Raw genomic sequence first — 18,503 nt, 5'->3', positions numbered from 1 at the left:
GATGCTGATGAATGCTGCTGTAACCAAGATGCCTCTCCTAGTTTATGCAGTCAGTTATTCTCTGGTACTTGCTGTGTTGTGTGCTGTGGTCTGCTGGTTATATTGCTCAAAACAATCCACAGAACAGGAAAACTGTGGTTTACTGTCATGCATATGAACTGAAACAGCTTCTGAAGTCATCATGTGTGCGTAAGGTGGGGAGTGGAGAAGATGACGTACTAAATTACTGGAAAAAGAAAGACTGGGAATGAGAAGTACACGACATGACAGCTGATGGAGGTAACGCAGAGCCCGGAGGAGTGGCACAGGAGTGTGTACCAGTGTGTATGAATTTATCTTTTTAAGCTACTGAATTCGTATCCTCTTCTGTGCAGGGAGAAGTTTGAAAAGAAACTGTAAATGCTCACAAAGAGAGGTTTTCCAGTGAAAACACTGAATTCCCTTTTTATTAAAAAAAAAAAAGGAAAAAGAATAAGATGAGAGATTTTTTTTCTCCAGAGTGGATTCCCTTACGGACTAGCGGACATTCCTCCCCCCCCCCACATCTCTTTAAGATGGATTTTCAGTTGCTAGCAAATATATTTGGAAGTGACCACCGTCCCATGAGCACTTTGCACTCCTCCATTCTGCTGAGTTTTCTTTTGGCTAGGTGAGTGATGCATAAAACCGCCCCCACGATGTTACTTTGTGAAGTCTTGCTGAAAGGATCTTTTCAGTGTTTTCTGCAAGAGCCAAACACTTCTTTTCTCTGGAGAGGAAAACATCTGCCCCTGGGATTCCAGTGCAATGGGAAGGAAGTGTTGGTGGGGAGCGCCACCGCTGGGCTGGCGTCTGTTCTTCACTCCCTTTTGCCTTTTAGATCTTTTTGCATTTTTCTCCCTCTGGTTTGAACTGTGGCTTTGGGTTTATCTATTCACACGCACGTTTGGAGCTGCAGGAGAGTGAACGGAGCAAGTGAAGCTGTACATCGCTAAAGAGCAGCTGTGATTGAAAATAACAGCTCTATGAATTTTCCCAAATCCTTAGTGAAAGCTTTTTAGCTTTAACACCCTTTAGTCTGACATTTGTCATCTCATGGGTTGCTGGAGGCCCTTTCAGGTGCTGAAGCACCAGCAGGACTCACTGACAGCCTAAAGGGCTCTGTAGGAGCCTGAATTGCCACTTCAAATTTGTTTCAAAACTTTTAGATCTTTTCATCCTATTTGAATTTTATTTTACCTTCCTTATCTTATTTTCCCACTGTTTACCATTTTAACTGCTCTGGTTTTTTTTAAATCTGGGTTATTATTTAAAGCAGTGATTTCTCCTTTGATTTAAGAAGTGGATCAATTTTGTGTTCACACCCGAGCAGAACGTTTTTGTGTACTTTGTTAGCACCAAGAGCCAAAGCAAAACTTTGCAGCCCTGAGTGTCCCTGCCAGGAACAAATGGCCAGAGTTGGGGACAATTCCTCGTGAGGCAGCTCTGCTGGCTGCGCAACAGTTCGCTTGCCCAGCACTACTTGTTATCACAGTGCTCAGGATCACGTGAAGAGGCGGGGAGTCAGCCCTGCAGAGCCTGGGTGGCTTCTGGTGCTGCTGCTGGGATCCTGGGAGCCTCTGCCCCGATGGCGTGTTTAACCCAGCATCAGATCCAAAAGGTAAGGAACTGCCCTCTGGGGAAGGAGCCTGTCTGTAGTGCAGCTGGTAACGCTGCTTGTGAGATACGGTCACTACTAGTTAACCTGTGGTCACTTCTGGTGAAGATCTGCTTTACAAACACTATATTCTTCTCAGCTTCTTGTATCACATTCATTTTGAGTGTGTGAGGACCCTGTCGTGGCTACAAAGTCTTCCATCGGGCAACTTGTCCTGTAGAGCTCTTGGAGGAATTTCTTTCATGCCCTTCTGTCTCTGCTGCTCAGGTCTCATCCGTGAACTCGAAATCTGCCTGTCGAAGGATAATCTCCAGGGTATTCTATATAAAGAAACAGTAGTGCCAACAGAGTTCACTTCATTTTGTAAGGGATTGTGTAGTCATCTGTGAGACATCACCCAGGAGTTTTTCCCTTAGAGAAAACAACCCTTTTCATCTTGTAAAGGAATCTCATTCTTATTTGGTGTGCAGGTATGACTGCTCTGTTCATGTTAGCAGGCTTTGTAACTTAATAGTTGCTGGTTGTGTATCTTAGGCAAGATATCCTTAAACCACAGAGGCTTTAGTGATGATATCTTCTCTGCTTTGTGGACTGAGAGGTTGAGGTATGTCATAACTGAATGAAATCTGACCCTGTTAACAAACTATCTTCTTACAGTATAAACCCTTCCTGAAATTAAGAATTATGAGCATGTTGTTCAGCTGCAGAGCTGAAGCTGGGGTGCTTCCCACACTGAGCTGAGGCACAGCAAAGGGTCAGAACTGTTTTCTCTTGCTTTGTGCTGCTCCCCCGAGGACTCTGGAGGAGAGCAGTCACCCTGTCTCTTCCAGTTCCGCGAGGATGGTTTCCTTGTCCTAGAACACTTTTTCACTGCAGAGGAGTGTGACAGCATGAGGAATCAGATTCAGAAAATCGTAGCGGAGATGGAAGTGCCGCCGCACTGTCGCACCGAGTTCTCCACCAAGGAAGATGAGCAGCTCCAGGCGCAGGTACTGAGAGGGGCAGGGCTGTCCCCATCGGGGTGTTGGAAGGGGAAAGGGAAAACGCAAATTGCTGTTCAGGATTCATTCTGGGGGAACAGTGACTCGTTCTCCTAACTGAACATCACGCCAGGAGAGGGATTTGCTCTCCAGCTTTCTACAAATGCTTGGTGGTGGTCTTTTCAGAGGGTGAAGGAGGAGAAGCCACGTGTAGCTCTGCTGTGCTTTCAGCCCCCACAGCTATGGCCCTGGTAGCCACAAACAGCTCTCGCAGGTCACTTTGTACTTGTCCTGCAGACAGAAAATAGGTTATTTTCCAGGCAGCCAGCAAAATAAAAGCAAGGGTAGCCTCTATGTGAGAGGTTCTTGTAAAGTCCTAATCAATGCCAAGACATTTAGCAGTATGGAAAGCCTATTTATGAGCTATTTCTATTGACCGTTGTCAATAAAACATAATTAATATTATATATATATATAATTATATAATTAATATAAAAGTCAATAACAGAACTATATTGTTCTGTTTATGCTGCGGCTTGATGGGGAAAAAGATGCAGGTGAGTGTTAACACTTTGATTGAAAGTTCATTTATGTTTTTACAAGGATACTGTCTTTACTGGGCTCTTACTCCTGGCAGGGTAGCTCGGATTATTTCCTAACCAGTGGAGACAAGATTAGATTCTTCTTTGAGAAAGGTGTTTTGGATGAGAAAGGTAAGCCCTGGCCTGAGTTAGCCACAGGGAGGGGACAGGAGAAGGCTGAGTGAGGGGTCAGGGGCTAGTTTCCAGCTCTAGGGGCAATTCCTGCTTTGCAAACAATGTTAAATTCTGGTTTTGTTTCGTAGGTAACTTCCTAATTCCAAAGGAGAAATCAGTCAGCAAGATTGGCCACGGTATGTTTAAAGGGAGGGGTTTTGAGAGTGATGCAAAAAAGGGATGTGGTTTTCAGACATGAAGATTTCTTCAGACTTGCTATAAATAACCTTGGCCATTTGACTTGAAACCTTTCTGAGCAGAGAAGCAACTTCCCTCTTCTGTTGCTTCTCTGTGCCTCTTGGGGACAACTGCATCAAATATTGCAAACCTCACCCCCTCTTGCCATCGTGGCCACACAACCCCTGTCTTTACAACCCTGGGCTGTTTTACTCTTGGCTGCTGCATTAAATTCTTCAACTGGATTTCTACATGTCAGTTTGCTTTTCCCCATGTGTCTCTCTCACTTGTGCTGCCCCTCACTCTGCTGTCAAAGGACTTAAAAATCTTCCATTATGATCCTTTTCAAAAAAACCCTTCTAGGAGGTTTCAGATATGCATAGCGCAGAGTCACTGATACGTGAAAGTTTGGACTTCAGCCCTTGTCTCTTTTATGTAAGAGATTGCTCTAATTTACCGCCTAAGACTGGTCACATTCAGTACAGCTCAAGCTGTGTCTGTCCTGTGCAGTGGTGGGTTGCCAACACTGAAGCTGTCCTCCCTCTGGTGTCACCAGCACCTTTTCTGTACCCTTACCGGTTTCAGTTTGACCTATTTCCTCTCTTTCAGCTACCAAACTTGTGTTTTGATCCCTTTTGTTTTCAAACAATACATGGAAAAGAAGAGCAGGGTTCACTCTGTCTCCAAACACATGAACTTTGTTCAGATTAAACTTCACTAACTTGGAAATCCAGTATTGAGACTTCTGTGTTCTTTGGTTTTCTCAGAACCACTTTCACCCTCCCAGTCCCCCTGTCATTCTGTTATACTTCACCTTTTTTTCCAAGGGAAGTGAAAACAACTTTAAGTGCCTGCTGACTCAGCAGTTTAACAATTCAAAGGGCTTCTTTAGACTTTTTTGTAATTGCTCCTTTCGGTCGAGTCTTGCCTCATCCCTTGCTCAGGAGCAGCCCCTGCTGGACCCAGTCGTGTGTCCTTGTGGCAGATTCGATGGCAATGAGATGGAGGCACGATTCCAAGTCTTTGCTCTATGGTTTTGTGAGAGCTGGGCTGTAGCGCGTGTCTGCATGCAACCAGCTCTGACCTCTGGGCTGTGGTTCTCTGCAAAGGGCACCAAAAATAAGCCCTAGCTCATTTTTGCAGTAATTACTTTTTCTGGTAGGTCTCTAGAACTGTGGTGTTAAAGGATGAATTCACCTCTGTGCCTTAGGGTCATGTATTGTGGTGGTTGTGTTAGAATTTGCATGAGAGAATCACATAATACTCAATTTTTGTTCACTCTTGTATGCTATTTTTTATACGGTTGCAGTTTGTGGCCAGTGAGTGATTATATTTTTGGTCTCTAAAGAAGATTGTACAAATCTATAAGTGTTGTATCACTTTAGGCATGCTAAGCCTTGTATATCCACTCTTGGGAGGGATGAAAGTTTCTGGCTGCAATTTATCTTGCTTGGCTGTTGTCTCTGCAGTTTATCATTGAGAGGTGCCAAGTTCTCTTCTGTTAGTGAAGTCTTCAGTCTGAGCCTCTTCTTTCCCCTTAGCTTTACATGCTTATGATCCTGTCTTCAAGCAAATCACCCACTCCTCCAAGGTGCAGGTGAGCTGTTACTAATTCCTAGAATGGTCTGAGGAAAAAAACATCTCCTTGTGGAACAGTTAATTTTCTAGACTCCCAAGGATAGTAATTTTGTCTGTAAAAGGAAATTTAAATATCTTCAAAGAATAATGCTTTATAGTGTGCAGAACGGCAAACATAAATCTTGGAAAGTTTTCTTGCAGGAATTGGGAAGAAAACTAGGCCTTGAGAGACCAGTAGTTGTGCAAAGCATGTATATCTTCAAGGTACAGTAATTCAAGTTGTATTGTCACTCAGAAAATAAGACCCTGTTACGTGGGTAGATGTGAAACACTTTTTTCCACACATCAACTTTCTTTCCTTGCAGCAACCTGGCATTGGTGGTGAAGGTGAGATTTGTGTTATCTCTTTATCACTGTACATAATACTCATTTAGAAAAGGAGCATTACCAGGAAAAAGGCTCAGAATCAGACTTAAGCCTGTGAGTTTTGTGGCCCAAACCTTAAAATTATTAAAAAGCATCCATGTTTTCCAGAAATGTTTCTATATCCCATGCAACTTGAACAAAGAGCTTTTACATTTTGTAATAGGCTGAAAGGTGGCATTTTAATGTAAGATTTAATCTCTACAACACATAGGTGGGCAGAGTAGATCAGATCAATAACTCGGGGAGAACAAACCTGCTGTTCTGGTGGTACTGAATTCCTCAGGCATCAAAAGTCCCTAACGACTGTATCTCATTGCAGTGACGCCGCACCAGGATGCCACCTTCCTGCACACAGAGCCTCTGGGCAGAGTCCTGGGGTTCTGGATTGCCCTGGAGGATGCCACGCAGGAGAATGGCTGCTTGTGGTTCATTCCTGGCTCTCACACCAGTAAGTCGCTGGTAGCTTGGTGTGTGCTGTGAAACTCTCTCTCGTCTTGGTTAGGGGTGGAGGGTAACACGGACTGTGTTCTGTTCTCTGCATCTCGCAGTGCCTGCAGAAACACACTACTCCTGTTTGTTGAAAGGGTGACTTTATTTACTACAAGGATCTCCCCCTGTGCTGTTGTCAAATCTACAACTACATTTTTCAGCAGGTTATTGACTGTTTCATTTTGCTCTTCGCTACCAGTCCATCCCACGATCCAAATATGTTTTAATAAAAAATAGGTAGTATACATGACTGACACTGTGTCTAGTTTTGAGTTGATATCTAGCCTAGAAAAAAAGAATCCGGGGTACTGGGGCAAGGAAGTCCAGTCCTCCTGAATTTTTATTTACTTCAGAGCCTGTGAAGGGGAGGTCTGTTAAAATGAAAGATCCTGAATCTTTCCTTTTCACTTCAGTATTATTTCAAAAGCTTCCCCTGCAAGATTCAGTCTTCCTTGCCAGGCCACTGAAATTAAAGTACATTAAAGAAGATTCTTAAACTACTGCCTCCTTTTTTCCTGTAATGAAACAGGTCACTGCTATATATTGGTGCTGCTTCCACAGCTTTGACTGTAGCCCTGAAAATATTCATCAAGTCTGATGTGGACTGCGAAGAGTAATAATCCTTCCAGAGTAGGAGTAGACAGAAAAATCACTCTTCCCCGCCTTCACTCACAAAATTCTATTTTCCAAGTTGCATCCCTTTCACAGAGATCTCCTCTTTTGCCCTGGATTTTTAGTCCTGACAGCCTTATGTAAGGGGAATAAAAATCCTCTTACACACACACACACCACTGTCAAATATTGGTCTGAATTTCAGTAAACAAGGAAAGCCTCCAAGCCTACGCAAGGATCGCTTGGACACCATCCAAGCCATTGGAGAACTGTCAGTGTCCCAGGGAAACACACAGCCAAAGCCAGATGAGTGCAGACTCATGAAATGGTTGTTGTGACCGATGGTAGTTGCTCTGTGTGTGTAACCACTACTGCATTACCAGCAGAGTTTTCTGTTTCTCACTACCTCTAGGGCACACTAATCAGCTTTAAACTGTTGCTCCCCTAAGTATTCACTCAGTGAGTGTAATCATAGTGCTCTTGAGGTTTGAAGGCACTCATCCCTCATAAATTCTGGAGCCAGCTGCACTCCAATTGTAATTTATGCTCTTATGGAAAAGAGAAATGGACCAAAGGTTGGCTTTGCGTAAGTGTATGACTATTTGTCTTCCTAAAGGGCTAGGTTGCAATGCACAGAAAGACAAAGGCAAACAAAAAGCGGTTATCTGTTTCTGCCACAGCTGGAAAATCCTAAATATTTGCTTATCATAGAAAGCTACCCAAATTACTAAGGAAAAAATTAAATATAATAATAAAGTTCCTATCATTGCCAAGAGAAATCACAGACATTGCTCCTCTGCAGTGCAGAACGTAGCTAGATGTTTGTTCTATGTGCGTGTTTGTTCTGCGCATTTGCAGGTGGAATTACCCGGAGAATGGTCCGTGCACCTTCAGGTTCCTCAACATGTGTAGAGTTTGTAGGGTCAGAGCCATGCTACGACGACAGCCAGTTCATACCTCTGCCTATAAGTAAAGGTAAAAACAACCCCCAAACAAGTCTGCTTTACAGCTCAAGGAGAAAAAAAAAAAAGAGTGCTAAAATAGTATTTTAACACTTTCAACTTCCCTTATATTTTAAATCTAGCACTCACAATTTGAACAAAGCAATACGAATGTTTCTTTCAAACAGGTGGACTCATTCTCATCCACGGCGAAGTTGTCCATAAGAGTGAGCTGAACAGCTCGGAGTCTTCTCGCCATGTGTTCACCTTCCACGTGATGGAAGCCAAAGACACCAGCTGGAGCAAAGAGAACTGGTAAGGTTGCCATCCTAACAAGCAGCTGAGGAAACTAGAGCCTTTTCATTGTAACAGCCAGGACACACTCTTACTGGTGGTCCTGCCTGTCACCCAGCTTCTGTTGGTAGGATTGATGTCACACTGGCAGAGCTGGAATAGCCTCTGAAGTTTTGTTTTTACCTCTTCCTTACTCCCTAGGCTCCAGCCAACTCCTGAACTGCCTTTCCCATCGCTCTACACTTGAAGTTAATGGTTGGCTTCTGGAGTGAATAGTTGATCCATATTCCTTTCTGATCGTTTGTTCGTGCTCCCTTTAAATACAACTTTCACTGGATCAGCTCTCAAGATTAATTTATCCTCTTCTCAGGACAAGGACCCCTGACACAGCCTGCATTAGACAGGCATGAGCCTTACTGGTATCAGAATAGTCACCCAGTCCTTTTGGTAAGGAAACTTCTTTGGTCTTCAGAATAGACCATTAAAGACCATTGCACCTTGACTGGGACCAGTTAAGTAGTATTTCTTCTTGCAGATACTCAGTGTTTTCTTCTGTTTAAATCAAGAGCTTGTCCAGTGCATTACTTGGCTGTGTCAATCCCAGCAAAGTAGGTGAATGTGTCATGTGAATACGTCTGACTTTTATTCTTAGGTGTCTCTCCTGTTGTTTGAATAACAGTGATTAAACATAAACCTATTGTGGGCAAAATGAAGCAGGAAGTCTAATTTTGTAATCAATCTTCTAAGTATTCTAGCAAACTGTGGCTGAGTGTTTGATCTCTGGGTGCGTTGATTAAAAATATTACAGTTCTTAGAGTCATGCTGAAATTATGGAAACAACCCCAACCAAACTCGTATCACTTAAATAAATAAAAAACCCCTCTCCTTTTAATCTCATCTTTTTTAACTCCAGTACTATTTTATCATGTTAATGGTTAAGGCTGTGGCTCATGATGGAAGCAGCTAAAGCTTTTTCTGTATCTTTCCACTAGAAGAGTTAATTTAAATAGTACCTTTCTGCTGAGCAGTGATGGTTTGTCCTCTGAGTATATGCACTACCACCTGCGATGTACAAAAACATCTAGTTCAAGTGCATAAATAAAAGCAAGAAGCTGGATTGGACTTGCAGGATTTCCTGAAGGAAACTCGGTCTAGCGCAACTACCGAGTTTGGTTTCTTACAGGGAGTATCTGATAACTTATTGTGTTGTTAACCAAAACCAACTCTGGACAATTTAGACATCCTGAGGAAAAACAGTATCAAATTTCAGGGGGGGGATAAATTGGGCAATGCTCTCTCTTGGCTATTTGAGTCCTGGCTTGTTACAGGGCCAAACCCAGTATTAGATTCTGGGGCTTATTTTGCTGGCTTGCTCTGCTGCCCCAGAGCTCTAGTTTCACTCCACCCTGGTATTACTTCCACTCCTCAAACACAGTCTCGGGACTAGGACTGCAGGATGGTATTGTGTAAGGTATCTTGGACTTGCACAAAACTGCTCCCAAAAGTAAGTGTCAGAAGTTAACTTCATCCTTCAAACAAGAATTGTGGAATGCAAGTCTGCTTGGACACTTCTCAGGGAAGGGAAGGGGCAGGGAGGACACGTGCTAATCCCTTTTGTTCTAATGGACCCTTGGCAAACTGATGAGATTGTCAATACCGGAGTGTTTAATACATAAAAATAAAGTGAGTTTTTTGGCCACAAAATGGTAGTTATAGTTTGAATTAAATGGATAGAATTAAATTGCTGTACTCAATTTGTTGATAGAAGCATTTTAATAAATTATTTGATTAAACATCTAGCTGAAAAATGTGAAAAGTAGAAAATTGTAATAGTATTAGAAAAGTTTGACTTTAACAGATTTTTCTGCTTTCAGGATTAATGTATAATTAGTTTAATCTGTGACTGTTTAGCTTTTTCCCCTATATTGAATATTATTCCAATTAGAATATTACTCCAATTTAGAGTTTAAAAGGGCTAAAACTGCAACCTTCTTGTTAGTACTGTCTGGAATAACCAGTCTGGTACATTCTCAAATCTCGCTCTTCTAGCCTGGATAAACTCCGCTGTTAGAGCTGCGGAGTCTGAAGCCGTGTTTGGGCACTGCAGGGCATTAGATGGCTCCAGCTGATGGTGACTGGATTTGTTTGGACAGTCGCACTCACATCCTCACAAAACACAGTTTAAATGGTGCTTATGCAGAAATGAGGAGTCCACATGCTCAGTAACACAAGATGGCAGGACTCAGTACAGCAGAACAAGTTTTGGCTCTGATACAACAGAGAGGCGGCAACATCTGAGAGGTTTGCTTATTCTTTTTTTTCCTCTAATTGACTTACCTCTTCTATTTCCTTTGCTTCCAAGTACCTAGCAGAAACTTAAATTGGATTATTAAACACAAATGATATTTCTATCAGTCATGTTTGTGTTCCTGTGAGAACATAAACCAACTCATGGTGTTTTAAACAGGGAAAAACAAGACCAAACCAAACCCTTTATTTTTAAATGGCTCTTTCATTTATGTTTTTAACAATTTCATCTGCTGTACCAAAAGCAGTGTTTAGATCAGCTTTGATCTCTCATTACAGTCCATCATCTTGTACCATTTTTCTCTAGAAAGGGAGAAACCTCTGTTCCTGGAAGTAGTGCTATGCCATAAACATTATGTGGAGGTAGAGAGGCAACAGCAGATTATCAATTTGGGTAGTGTAAGCTTCCAAAAGAGAAACTAAGCTCACAGATGCCAGAATCCAAGCATAGCTGGAGTTCAGGTTCACACTGCTGTCAAAGATCAGAATAAGAGCCACAGCAATGATCTGAGCAAAAATAGCTGTCATTGTCCCTTCAAAGGTCTTCTTTGTTCCCGGCCATTTGATTTCCCCCATTGTACTGCCAAAAACAGAGGCAATGGTGTCTCCTACCCCTACTGCCAGTACCCCAGAGTAGGGCACCAGTGCTCCTGCCCCAGACAAGGTACCTTTAGGAGCACAAGATCTGGGGAATAACCACACTGGGAGGGACATGCCAAGGAGGAGATAAATATGAGTCAGGATTAGAGGTCCACTGTCTCTTTCATCCAAGAAGAGAGACAGCAAATACCTAAGGGTTTGGCCAAATGGTTTGATCCTGAAGTACCGAATATACTCTAAAAAGATAAACACTGCCAGACACAGTACTGCAGCAACGTAGAGGAGCTGGCGGTCATAAATTAGTCCAGGGACATAAGTGGCTACAACAATGAAATGGAAATATTTCCTGGTTATAGTTGAGGCCTGGTGTTTTTTAGATTCAGATGATCTCTTAGCATTCTGGTAGAAAACTATGCCACATGCTGAAGCAGCCAAAAAGGTCCAATATACAAGAAGGTAAATTCTTGTCTGTGTCTGAAAGAGAAACTGGAGTAGCCAGAACAAAGGGTTCTTCTGGATCAGTCTGTACAGCCAAGGCATGATGACCCCTAAGCCTAGCACTGCTGTCATCATGTGGAAAAACATGGAGGAGATCCACGTACCCGAATCCATGAAAATGAAGAGCACAGTGAAAAAAAGCCCAAGAAGAACAACTCCAACAACTGCCACCAGAAGGAAGAAGTCTATGGGATCACCTCTGCCCTCGATTACGTTCAGTGAGCGTTTAATGAGCTGATTGAGAACAAAACTTACACCTCCGAGAACTAGCAATGCTTCTCCAGGAGTAAAACATCGAGGCAACAAGTACAGCAAGATCATACTGAGGTAGACAAAAATTAGCAGCACTTCTAGGACCTCTATCACTTCTGAAACAGTCAAAGAGTGCTTCATAGTATAGATAATTATACTGCCAGCCACACCAGTAAGTATGCAAGTGTTGGTTGGCACAGGTTTTGTGACGCCAACTGCTATCACAGACAGAAAGAGAGCAACCAGCATGCCAGTGGAAGCTACAACTATGCCAAAACGTTCAAAGTACACAATGCCAGCGGACTTGCACCTCTCCTTCATCACTATCCCCAACAAGGGGATGACCATGCTCGCTGGCAGGAGGCCGCTGTTCGCTGCTGTACGGAACTGGAATACGGCCCCACCCAGCTGAAGCAGCCGGTCCCATTTGAATTGGACATAAAAAGCCTGGATGGCGAGAGCGACAGTGCACCAGGAATACCGGTCCCACACCACCGCGTGCACGAGGAGAACGATGATGAACACGATCAGGGATTCTGCCAGCACTGGCTTGTTTAACATGATTCCAGTCCGACGTGGCTCAAGCCTTCAAAACCTTTCACAGGAGTCCCGATGCGCTCAGTAGTTGTCCATTAGGAAGAATTCCCTTTCATGCTACTGCAATTGCTATTAAAAAAACAAACAAACAAACAACAACCAAACAATTGAAACAACTACCAGAAAATCTGAAGCTTTCACACAGCTGTTTTTTTTCTTAAGCTTAATTTAAACTGATAGTTATGTGCTAGTTGTTAATGACAACATACAGGTGAATAAAAAAAAGAAAACCAATGAGGTAACAGATCAGCCCAAACTGTTATTCCCCTCCAAGAATTACAGAAGTCAGCCTGCAGTGACAGAAATGAACCACTGGATACTGGGGGTATTCAGATACAGTTTTAAATATTTCTGTTGCAGTGTCTTTAAATTGAAATGTGAAGCAAACAATCCATAAATACTCCTTGAATGCTTCATTGTGATGGTGTGAGTTTGAAATAGTTAATTTAAAAGTTTAAAGGTAATTTTAGAACCTAATTTGGTATGCAGCTTTCACTGTATTTTTACAGAATCTTCCTCCTTTTATTAATACTTCTCCTCCCACTGCTGTGCAAAACCCCTTCAATACTCTCTCCCCTTCTGTTACTGGTGTTATGATTGAATACTTCTGCTACTGCAGCAGGTATTTTATAATGCTACATAGTATTTACAGGAGAAGTAGGAAAGAAAACATCACAGTCATTAAAAAAAAACCTGTCAAATGGCATACTTTATCTAATTTTGATCTATTACCAGAACTGTCAAGATAAGCTAAGTTGGAGTCCTGAGCACAGAAAATGAAATGAACAGACCTCATCTTGCCTGTAGCTATGACAGGATGTTCATCACACCCTGAGTATTAAGCTGCTTAAATTGTTTTGCTTCTACAGCACTGCTGGGTTATATTTGTTACGAAGATACCTCTTCTGACATATGCTTCTAGTCCATCTTGACATATTGGTAATACTCTGTTTAGGATGTGTTGTAGCCGTATGATTTAACTATTATACAGCTTCATATGTGAGTAAATGAGTCTGATTTATTTTTCCTTACTTTTAAAGAAAGGTATTGGCTTCACTTCTCTTTAACCCAAGGCACAGCCTCTTCTCGCTGTTGGCTATCTTGATTCCCATTTTCCAGGTAAGAACCCTGCACTCCTATTTTACACAGACTCTACATCTGTATAAATAAGTGAAATATTTTAATGTTAACAAATATTGGCAAGTCTCATCCCCAAAATGCATCATTACTTTATAAGTGATTTGTTTAACCTCTGGTATGCACTATTTTCCTCAAATTCTTCAAGAGTAAGTAAACCTTGTAAGATATTCTTGATCATAATCTGTCATTTTTTTGTCATTGTTTTCTAAATCCCCTTGTCTTACTAACACTTACTGCATTTATAGCACTTTACCTTCTCTGAATCAAGGCTTGCAGCCAATGACAGCTGCATTGCAAACTAAGCTGTCCTTAAACTTTTGGAGATAATCAGCAATACACACAATGACTCTATAAGTTAAATCATATCTTATCTTCTTCAATGTATTATGGGCACTCAAAACATAGTGTAATTCTCACCAATGTTTATTGCTTTCTGACAACCTTTATTTCTCCTTATCCATAATGTGATATTATGCCTTAGCCATACCTACGTGTGCCATTATACTGGCATCTCTTTTGGGTTCCTTTAAGGTATCAGTTTCTGTATTTCTGTTGACAACAGAACGGCTGATCCAGTTGCCTGTGTCCCTGATGGATAAGGTAGCTTGAACTGAACCTTTGGATTGCTTCGTCCTTTCTGGCCCACTCCTAAGCTGACAGCAATAAACTCTTATCAAATTCTGCTTCCTAGTCTCATTATTAATATCTACATTAGCCCTCTTATGGAAGCCTGGACATTTATTTAAAGTTCTGGTTTGGATTTTCATCCAGTGTTGAATAGTGTCACCGATTATACAGCTGATAAAGATCTTAGTAGTAATATTACTGGGTAACTATTAAGGTTTGTACCATTAAACTCCTTTACACTGTGGGTCTGGAGCATTTAGTTATTTATGACTTAGTACTGAAAACTCTTATTATTAATATATTGCTTTTTGGCATCCTTATCCATATAGCCTGAAATACTTGATTGCCAAACAACTTCATTACATTTACTGTTCCTATACAGCTAGATTGGGCCAAGTGTAACCTTTTTGCCATCACACTTCATTTTTAAACAGAATAGAAGAATCAATCATATAGTCAGTAAAACAGAACTGGCATGGGCAATGTCTACCTACAAACAATAATTGGTTTGGGGTCCCACTCATTGTTTCTGAGGGCAGAAGTGGAAGTTTAAAGCTTATTTGAGAAGAGGCAGGGTAAATACCACAGGCTAGTCAAATACTGAAAAAGACCTCCCACTCAGTCTGGCAACTTTAAGGTTGCAACCCAGCTCTTGCATCAATAATGACACATGACAGCTTCCCCCAGCAGGCAGCCTGCCAACTGGGCTATAAAACAAGAATTTCACCCTATGAAACACTGGTGTCTTACTGTAACGCAGCAGCTTTGAAAGCCACTGACCTGTGAATATGCAACACGATGTATTTCACTGCTGAATTATTTACTTATGCGTGCTGCAATTCTCTCCTCTACCCCTTTTTTGAGGTAACGCGAAGCTCTTTTAACACTCCTGCTCTCTCACACATTGAACGGGACTCATCGCCCCCAGTTTCAAGCCGGACTAAGCGTCTTCTGCCCGTTTCGCGATCTGCATCCCCGCTGCTCTGGGTAGGGAAGCTTTCCCACTGACGTGCTCCCAGACGCCCGGTAGCCCTCGCCTCGCTGCAGCACCTGCCTCCTCCCTCTCTTCCCTGTGTCCTCTGCAGCGCTGCGGGCTCCCGTTGCCCTGTCCTTCCGCGCCGCCCTCCACCTCCTCTCCCCCTCAGCCGCGGCACCCCGCAACCCAGCCTTCGCTACCAGGAAGCTGAGGCGAGGAACGGGCCGCAGCAGGGATAATGGCCGCAACAAGCTCCCGGAAGGCGTCGGAGCCGCTGCCCGGGTGAGCGCCGGGTCCCGCCGAGGACCAGTGGCCTTTCCCCCCGCAGCCCGGGAGCCAAGCGCGCACCCACCTCGCAGGACGCCGCCATCTTGTCACTGCCGCCTGTCACATGACCCGACCCGGCGGGTGAAGGCCGGAGGCGGAGTGGCGGCCCGACCACGTGACGACGGCGAGAAGGGGAGGGGGGAACACGGCTCCGCGCGGCGAGTCACGTGAGAGGGGAGCAAAGATGGCGGCGGGCAGGCAGTGTGCGAGGTGCGGGGCAACGGCGGCGGCGGCGCCGGGGCGGGGGGAAGGCCAGGGCGGCCCCGTCCCTTGCTGCGTGCGGGCCCCCCTCTGCGGGGCGGGGGGACGGAGGGGACGGGCCGGGGGGGAGGGGGGCAGCGCCGGCGGGGTGGGAAGGTTTAACGGCAGCGGGGCCCGCGCCGGCCTGGCCCCGCCCCCTGCGCGCGCAGTGAGGCCCCGCCCCGTCCCTCGCTGAGGGGCCCCGCGGGGACCCCCCAGGCGGTTAAATTCGGTGTCAGTAGCGTCTCTGTAGCGATTCTGCGATTTAGTCTGGCGTATTGTAAACGATGAAATGTGAAACGGGACTCTGTAAAAGCCTTTGCGAAGCTGAAGTCTCGGTTTACGCTGACGGCTCGGAGGTGTCTGTCAGACCTCAAGTCCCAGAGCTGCTCTCGTGAAGAGCCAGAGCATTTAAGGGTTGATTTTTCTGCTTTTGGACAACTCTTTGCAAATATAAAATTCAAAATCGAAATGTGGAAGATCTATAAAGGAAGTGATTCAATGAGTCCCGGGTTCAGTGATCACGTTAGATCAGTGCTTTCATTTGTCCTGGCACATTTTTTGACAGTTCTGGTAATGGTTTTTATGCTTTGGAGTGTTCCTAGATGTCTGATTTTTATTAAATGAACGCCTATAAGGCTTAATGGAGACAAGAACATCGCTGTTACATGTGATCACATAAAGAGAGCTTTTCTTCCTTAGCTGTCTTGGAGTCTAATTAATGAACTGGCCACAAACCATGGTCTGTTTTATTCACAGAAGAGATTAGAAGGGAATGAAAAGTGAGGGGTTGGCTCTGCTAGACTGGTGCTCAGTTCTACACAGTGATTATTTTCTTGGTAAAATTCTGTGGTGTTTCAGTGGTCTGTGTGAGCTGGAGAGGTTTCACCCACAGCTGGTTGCTGACCAAGTTTGTTAGCTTATGCGCAGGGAGGTGCAGCTATCGAGGAATTAGCAGGTAGAAATTATGTTGATAGGTCTACTGGAAATAATAGCTCTTGTCATTCAGTTAAGTGGCACCACATGTCAGAAGCTGCAGATGACTTTCACTGCCATAGTGAGTTATTTTGATGATGCTATTCTAAAAATAAGTTAATGAGTGTTCTTGCTTTTCTAGACAGTCTTTGTGTGGGGAGCTGTGGTGTTTAACTCCTCATTTGTATGATGTTGCTAACAAATCATCATTTGTCTAAGTTCCTGAAATACTCTTTTTGGCAAATATCTTTTTTTCAGAGCTGTTGTAGGGAGACTTATTTTTCTGGATGCGTACACCAGGGTCAGAATTTGATCTGTAACACCTTATAGCGCAGATTCGCTTTTCTACAGAGTTCTTGGGAAGAAACAAGAAGCTGAGGGTAAATGTTCTGAAGGCCTGTGGCAAATCATTCTACCATGTGTAAAGGTGTTGCAGTTTTTTGCTTCACCCAGTTTTATGTTCCACTTAGAGTGAAGGATGAAACTGTTACAGAATAATTTATTTGGAGAAGAGCATTGAATGTAACTGAATAAAATATTGCTCTATACTTTGATTAGGTTTCTTTTTACAAACCTCAAACGCCCAAGTAGCGAAATCAAATTGAGCTGGTAAACTGATATAAACGTGATGCTTCTTTGATATGAGTTTGCAAGTCTTGCTACAACAGTTGTCACCTTCTTTGGGTCTTCCCTGGGTTCTTCCAGGACATGTGAAACTGGTCAGCTAAAAACTAATGTTCCTTAAATCGTTTTCCTTGTATCTGGTATCGCAGTGTGATCTGCTCTGAGTTAATTGTGGGTTTGAAAAGGTGTAAGCTAAATGGAAGCCTGAAATAGTGTTCATTATTAAAATACTCTCCACCCTTTCTCTTTGTTTACAGGAGCAGCAGGGAATTATGGACAATTCTTCTGGGCAGATCAGCTTTAAGAGAACCAGTAAGTCTGTATCACGCTAAGCAGGTTTGCCCATCACTGAATGGACTCCATGGCCATATATATAATTCATGTGTCTCTTTGAATATTAGTGAGAATATGTTTTGCTGCTTTTCCCTCTTCCTCACTGTGACTTTTGTTCCTCTGTCTCAGCTACTTGTTCATTCTTCCACTCCTTGTTTATAGCTGCTTCATGAACTACCTGGTTCTCTGGAGTGGACACGAGTGCTACTTTCTAGACTGGCTGGCCTGGGGTATTCATGAGTGGTACAGCCTGCTTCCTTATTTTCAGGGATGGAGCCTGTGCTTTTAAGAATTTGCCCAGAGGTTGGAAATCCAAACGTTTCTGAATCCAGTCCATTGCCTCCTATTTCCTCTCCCTTCCTGTGATTAGGCAAGGCAGTGAGCTGTCTCATACAATAATATGCCTTCAATCACTCTGAATCATAGATGCTTGTCTTGTGTTGTTCCTGTCTCTTTGTGGTGGTGGTGGAATTTCTTTGCTTCGCTTAAATTTAACAGATCTGATAGGCGGCACTGTACGTTGGGGAATCTGTTCAGTAGTATTTGGTTCTTCTTTTAGGCACAGATTGCGGCAGAATTGAACAAACACTGGCAGAGATTGTTAGAGGGACTTTCATATTATAAACCGCCAAGGTATAGTAATTGCCTGATTTGTAGAAATTAAGCTCTAAAATGGGGTCTCCTAATAAGTAGGGGAGCATGTTGAATATTTCTCTCTGATTAAAAATAGATTTTTACTCTCTTGCATGACTTGAGACATCAGGAGAGAAGTAGCAAGAGAAAGTACTTAATCCACAGAACATTTCTGGGCATGAAATACAGACCAGAAAGAAGTAACAGCAGTTTCTGCTGTCGTTACTAATGTTAGGTAGCTCTTAACGCTTGCCTCTGTTGAGCTGCAGCGGTCGTGTGCAAGTGGACAGCCTGTGGAGAAGTGACTCCTCTCAGTCACCCCAGAAAGATATCGAGGTTCCCCCACTGGAAAAGGTGGAAATGGATATAGCCAGCATTTATTATAGTATTTCTGGTTACAGAATATTGTTGTATGAAATGTTGAAAGGCCATGGAGGAAAAAGCAAGTGGTCACTTTAAACTGGTAAAACTTAACACCTTTGAAAT

General features: G+C 43.3%; 3 protein-coding genes across 7 annotated transcripts in view; 2 read left to right on the top strand and 1 right to left on the bottom strand.

The window, feature by feature from the left end:
• The first annotated feature begins 439 nt into the window (after nucleotides 1–439).
• On the top strand, nucleotides 440–9,913 carry PHYHD1 (phytanoyl-CoA dioxygenase domain containing 1). Of its 3 annotated transcripts, none has more exons than XM_074923931.1 (11): nucleotides 443–1,639; nucleotides 2,467–2,625; nucleotides 3,254–3,329; nucleotides 3,461–3,508; nucleotides 5,090–5,145; nucleotides 5,328–5,390; nucleotides 5,492–5,513; nucleotides 5,872–6,000; nucleotides 7,512–7,628; nucleotides 7,783–7,909; nucleotides 8,090–9,912. In XM_074923931.1, the coding sequence occupies exons 1-11, from the start codon at nucleotides 1,607–1,609 to the stop codon at nucleotides 8,133–8,135; spliced, it is 876 nt and encodes a 291-aa protein (XP_074780032.1). In that variant the 5' UTR covers nucleotides 443–1,606; the 3' UTR covers nucleotides 8,136–9,912. The 3 variants fall into 3 exon arrangements, with proteins under 3 accessions (XP_074780033.1, XP_074780032.1, XP_074780034.1); XM_074923933.1 differs by lacking the exon at nucleotides 443–1,639 and adding an exon at nucleotides 1,654–2,106 and having other exon boundaries at nucleotides 8,090–9,913; XM_074923932.1 differs by lacking the exon at nucleotides 5,328–5,390 and having other exon boundaries at nucleotides 440–1,639; nucleotides 8,090–9,913.
• A 28-nt stretch (nucleotides 9,914–9,941) lies between these two features.
• Nucleotides 9,942–15,286, bottom strand: DOLK (dolichol kinase). 2 transcript variants are annotated; one of them, XM_074923928.1, is made up of 2 exons: nucleotides 15,238–15,286; nucleotides 9,942–12,211 (listed from the first exon to the last, which is right to left on the bottom strand). In XM_074923928.1, the coding sequence occupies exon 2, from the start codon at nucleotides 12,104–12,106 to the stop codon at nucleotides 10,535–10,537; it is 1,572 nt and encodes a 523-aa protein (XP_074780029.1). In that variant the 5' UTR covers nucleotides 12,107–12,211; nucleotides 15,238–15,286; the 3' UTR covers nucleotides 9,942–10,534. The 2 variants fall into 2 exon arrangements, with proteins under 2 accessions (XP_074780029.1, XP_074780031.1); XM_074923930.1 differs by lacking the exon at nucleotides 15,238–15,286 and adding an exon at nucleotides 13,175–13,938.
• Nucleotides 15,287–15,355: 69 nt separating this feature from the next.
• NUP188 (nucleoporin 188) overlaps nucleotides 15,356–18,503 on the top strand; it is a 29,295-nt gene continuing 26,147 nt past the window's right edge. For both annotated transcript variants that reach the window (XR_012634931.1, XM_074923927.1), the window contains exons 1-3: nucleotides 15,356–15,422; nucleotides 17,309–17,363; nucleotides 17,944–18,017. Coding sequence is in view for 1 of the 2 variants with exons in the window: in XM_074923927.1 (XP_074780028.1) it covers nucleotides 15,397–15,422; nucleotides 17,309–17,363; nucleotides 17,944–18,017 (155 nt within the window). In the remaining variant the exon portion in view is untranslated. The remainder of the gene's footprint in view (nucleotides 15,423–17,308; nucleotides 17,364–17,943; nucleotides 18,018–18,503) is intronic.

The sequence above is a fragment of the Athene noctua genome, chromosome 20 (assembly GCF_965140245.1).
Source record: "Athene noctua chromosome 20, bAthNoc1.hap1.1, whole genome shotgun sequence".
Classification (NCBI taxonomy): domain Eukaryota; kingdom Metazoa; phylum Chordata; class Aves; order Strigiformes; family Strigidae; genus Athene; species Athene noctua.
The sequence above is the reverse complement of the archived record's forward strand: the minus strand, read 5'-3'. Positions and strand labels throughout refer to the sequence as shown.

Bases quoted from the DNA above. Each gene is read 5' to 3' on its own strand.
- DOLK (XM_074923928.1), bottom strand. From the start codon at position 12,106: ATGTTAAACAAGCCAGTGCTGGCAGAATCCCTGATCGTGTTCATCATC.
- PHYHD1 (XM_074923931.1), top strand. From the start codon at position 1,607: ATGGCGTGTTTAACCCAGCATCAGATCCAAAAG. The intron at 5,514-5,871 runs GTGAGATTTGTG...ATCTCATTGCAG, and splicing joins ACCTGGCATTGGTGGTGAAG to TGACGCCGCACCAGGATGCC. The intron at 7,910-8,089 runs GTAAGGTTGCCA...CTTACTCCCTAG, and splicing joins AGCTGGAGCAAAGAGAACTG to GCTCCAGCCAACTCCTGAAC.